At 34.3% G+C, this 2,691-nt stretch overlaps 1 protein-coding gene across 1 annotated transcript; it reads left to right on the top strand.

The window, feature by feature from the left end:
• The first annotated feature begins 1,134 nt into the window (after positions 1 to 1,134).
• Positions 1,135 to 2,478, top strand: LOC18609761 (putative serine/threonine-protein kinase WNK5). Its single transcript, XM_088803580.1, has 4 exons — positions 1,135 to 1,297; positions 1,714 to 1,856; positions 1,963 to 2,226; positions 2,314 to 2,478. The coding sequence occupies exons 1-4, from the start codon at positions 1,135 to 1,137 to the stop codon at positions 2,476 to 2,478; spliced, it is 735 nt and encodes a 244-aa protein (XP_088659706.1).
• The last annotated feature ends 213 nt before the right edge of the window (positions 2,479 to 2,691 follow it).

The raw sequence follows: 2,691 nt of genomic DNA, 5'->3' as shown, positions 1-2,691 counted from the left end.
TATTCTATTACCTAACCTATATATTTTCTTCTCACCTTACGGATTTTAATTATATATATATATATATTCAATTTGATTAAAACCTTCTTAATTAAAGCTGCTCTTAGCAAAAAAAAAAAAAAAAACCGCAAAAGTTTGTCCGGCACTGATATTGGACCACCTAAAAAGGAGGTGATTTTTAGGTTTTAAATTAACTTTATTTTGGTGAGTTAGGTCATTGGCTGACTTTGATTTGCTAACTAAATTAGATCAACACCAGAAATTCTGGTAGCTTACTTTATTGGGTAACTTTCGGTTTATGCTTTTCGTCTAGCTTGGTTCAAAGAATTCAGCTACAATATTTTAGTAATTTAGGAAAAAGATTAGACCTTAGACTGATGTTGTCTTACGTATCTTGTAACGTTTAAATAAGTTCTCAACTTCACTCAAAAATAAAAATTAATTCTTTATTATAAAAACCCCCAAATACCATTGAATAAAAATTTTTCCTCTCGTATAAAAAAAAATAAATCCACATCAGCATCAGCATCATGGACATTGGATCAGGTCAAGCTGGAACTAGCAACGTAAGCAAGATTCAATTAACAAGACCCCCAATTTTGGTGTGAAGAGGTTTATAAGGTCGACAATCTCGGGAAGAGAACAACAAAGGAAGGAAAATTATTGAAAAAAAAAAGAATATTTTTTAAGTACGGAAGGAAAATTTTTATTCAATAGTTTTATGGGTTTTATTTTTTTTGTAAGAAATGGTCTGAGAGTTTTTTTCGTTAGGTTCAAAAAATAAAAAAAAAAATATTTTTTTGTTCAGTTCATGTTTTTGTTATTTAAATAATATTTTTTTGGCTGTCAACAGAGTAAAGATAATATGATTATTGCTTGTTAACTAAATCGGACTCATTTTTAAATTTATCTGGTATAAATGTTGATGAACTCAGTTATCAATATGATAGATGCCGGTACATTCAATATATTTTTTATTCCGTAAAAGTATTCATATATGATCCATTAATTTCATGATCATACAAATTCGTGAAGCAGACATGTAAATGAAGGAATTATGCATTGTTTACGTTTTAAAATGATTAAATCTGTGATTGTACATAAGAATTTCTTTGCAATCTTGGTAAAGGAGCCATGACGATAATGTATAAGGCATTTGATAAGGTCCTTGGAATGGAGACGACTTGGAATCAGGTGAAGCTTAATGATGTCTTTTGTTCACCGGAGGAATTGCAGCGGCTTTACTCTAAGGTCCAACTCCTCAGGAATCTCAACCATAATTCCGTTATGCGATTCTGCAAATCTTAGATCCGTTGATCGTAGACTTTTCAACTTCATCACTGAAATGTTCACCTCCGGCACTTTAAAAGAACAATCACAAGACCTTATTGTCAATTAAATAGAAAATTAATGAAGTGTTATTATAGTGTCCTTTTTAATATGTTGGAGGATGTAATACAGGTAGAGATAGAGGTATCCGCGCGTCGATATTCGGGCACTTAAGAACTGGGCTCACCAAATTCTACATAGAGTGGTGATCTTGGATTAGTTGCCATTCTTCGTGGGACACAACATGCCCATAATATGTTATAGTTAATCTCTCAATTTCCATCACCTCCTCAAGGTTCATTAAACTAAGCAAGTGTTTCTAATCTAGGTAGCCATATATATATCTTTATAAGTTAACTTCTTGAAACTTGCATAAAATACTAGGTTCAGAACTTATGGCACCAGAATTATATGAGGATTGCAACGAGCTAGTAGATGTATACTCCTTTGGCATGTGTGTACTAGAAATGCTTGCTTCTGAGTATCCAATTAGCGAGTGCTCCAATCTGGCACAAATTTATAAAAAGGTGACTTCGATGAGTACATCCATGTTCATTAGTTTCAATACTATATATTAACCACAGTATTAGTCTATTATATTAATGTGCTATATTGCTTCTTCTACTCTTCCAGGGAAAGTTCCCAGAGGCGTTCTACATGATTCAAGGTGCGGAAGCCCGACGATTGGTTGGGAAGTGCTTGGAGAATGTTTCCAATAGGTTGCCCGCCCATGAACTCTTGCTTGACCCATTTTTGGCCTCTGAAGAAGTGAGTTTGTTGCCCATCTCAAGAGTCTTGAGCCGAAAGCGAACTCCTAATGGCCCAGTCACAGAGTTGGTGCCTCCTGTGGAGGTTGTTTCAACAAGGAGTGCTGAAATGTCAATAACTATCACGATGGTACAGCCTCATAAAACTTCTTGTGCTGCACACAGCCTTTTGGTTTTAATCTGATAACAAAAGTTTGTGGTTGCAAATATTTCTAAGTCATGCGTCTTGAGCCGAAAGCGAACTCCTAATGGCCCAGTCACAGAGTTGGTGCCTCCTGTGGAGGTTGTTTCAATAAGGAGTACTGAAATGTCAATAACTATCACGATGGTACAGCCTCATAAAACTTCTTATGCTGCACACAGCCTTTTGGTTTTAATCTGATAACAAAAGTTTGTGGTTGCAAATATTTCTAAGTCATGCGTATTAATACCATCAATCAGCATCATGCGTATACAAAACACATTTTCATTGTTGAATTATTGGTACTAATAATAGTAAATGGGTATATTCAACGATGCTCTGAACAACCTTAATTGGTTTATTCTTTCAGTGGTTTTTATTTTGCTTTAGGATTTTACAAACTCATTTGATGAT

The sequence above is a fragment of the Theobroma cacao genome, chromosome 2 (assembly GCF_053813885.1).
Source record: "Theobroma cacao isolate CCN51 chromosome 2, ASM5381388v1, whole genome shotgun sequence".
Taxonomy (NCBI): Eukaryota; Viridiplantae; Streptophyta; class Magnoliopsida; order Malvales; family Malvaceae; genus Theobroma; species Theobroma cacao.
The sequence above is the reverse complement of the archived record's forward strand: the minus strand, read 5'-3'. Positions and strand labels throughout refer to the sequence as shown.

Bases quoted from the DNA above. Each gene is read 5' to 3' on its own strand.
- LOC18609761 (XM_088803580.1), top strand. From the start codon at position 1,135: ATGACGATAATGTATAAGGCATTTGATAAGGTCCTTGGAATGGAGACG. The intron at 1,298-1,713 runs GCAAATCTTAGA...ATAAAATACTAG, and splicing joins TAATTCCGTTATGCGATTCT to GTTCAGAACTTATGGCACCA. The intron at 1,857-1,962 runs GTGACTTCGATG...CTACTCTTCCAG, and splicing joins TGGCACAAATTTATAAAAAG to GGAAAGTTCCCAGAGGCGTT.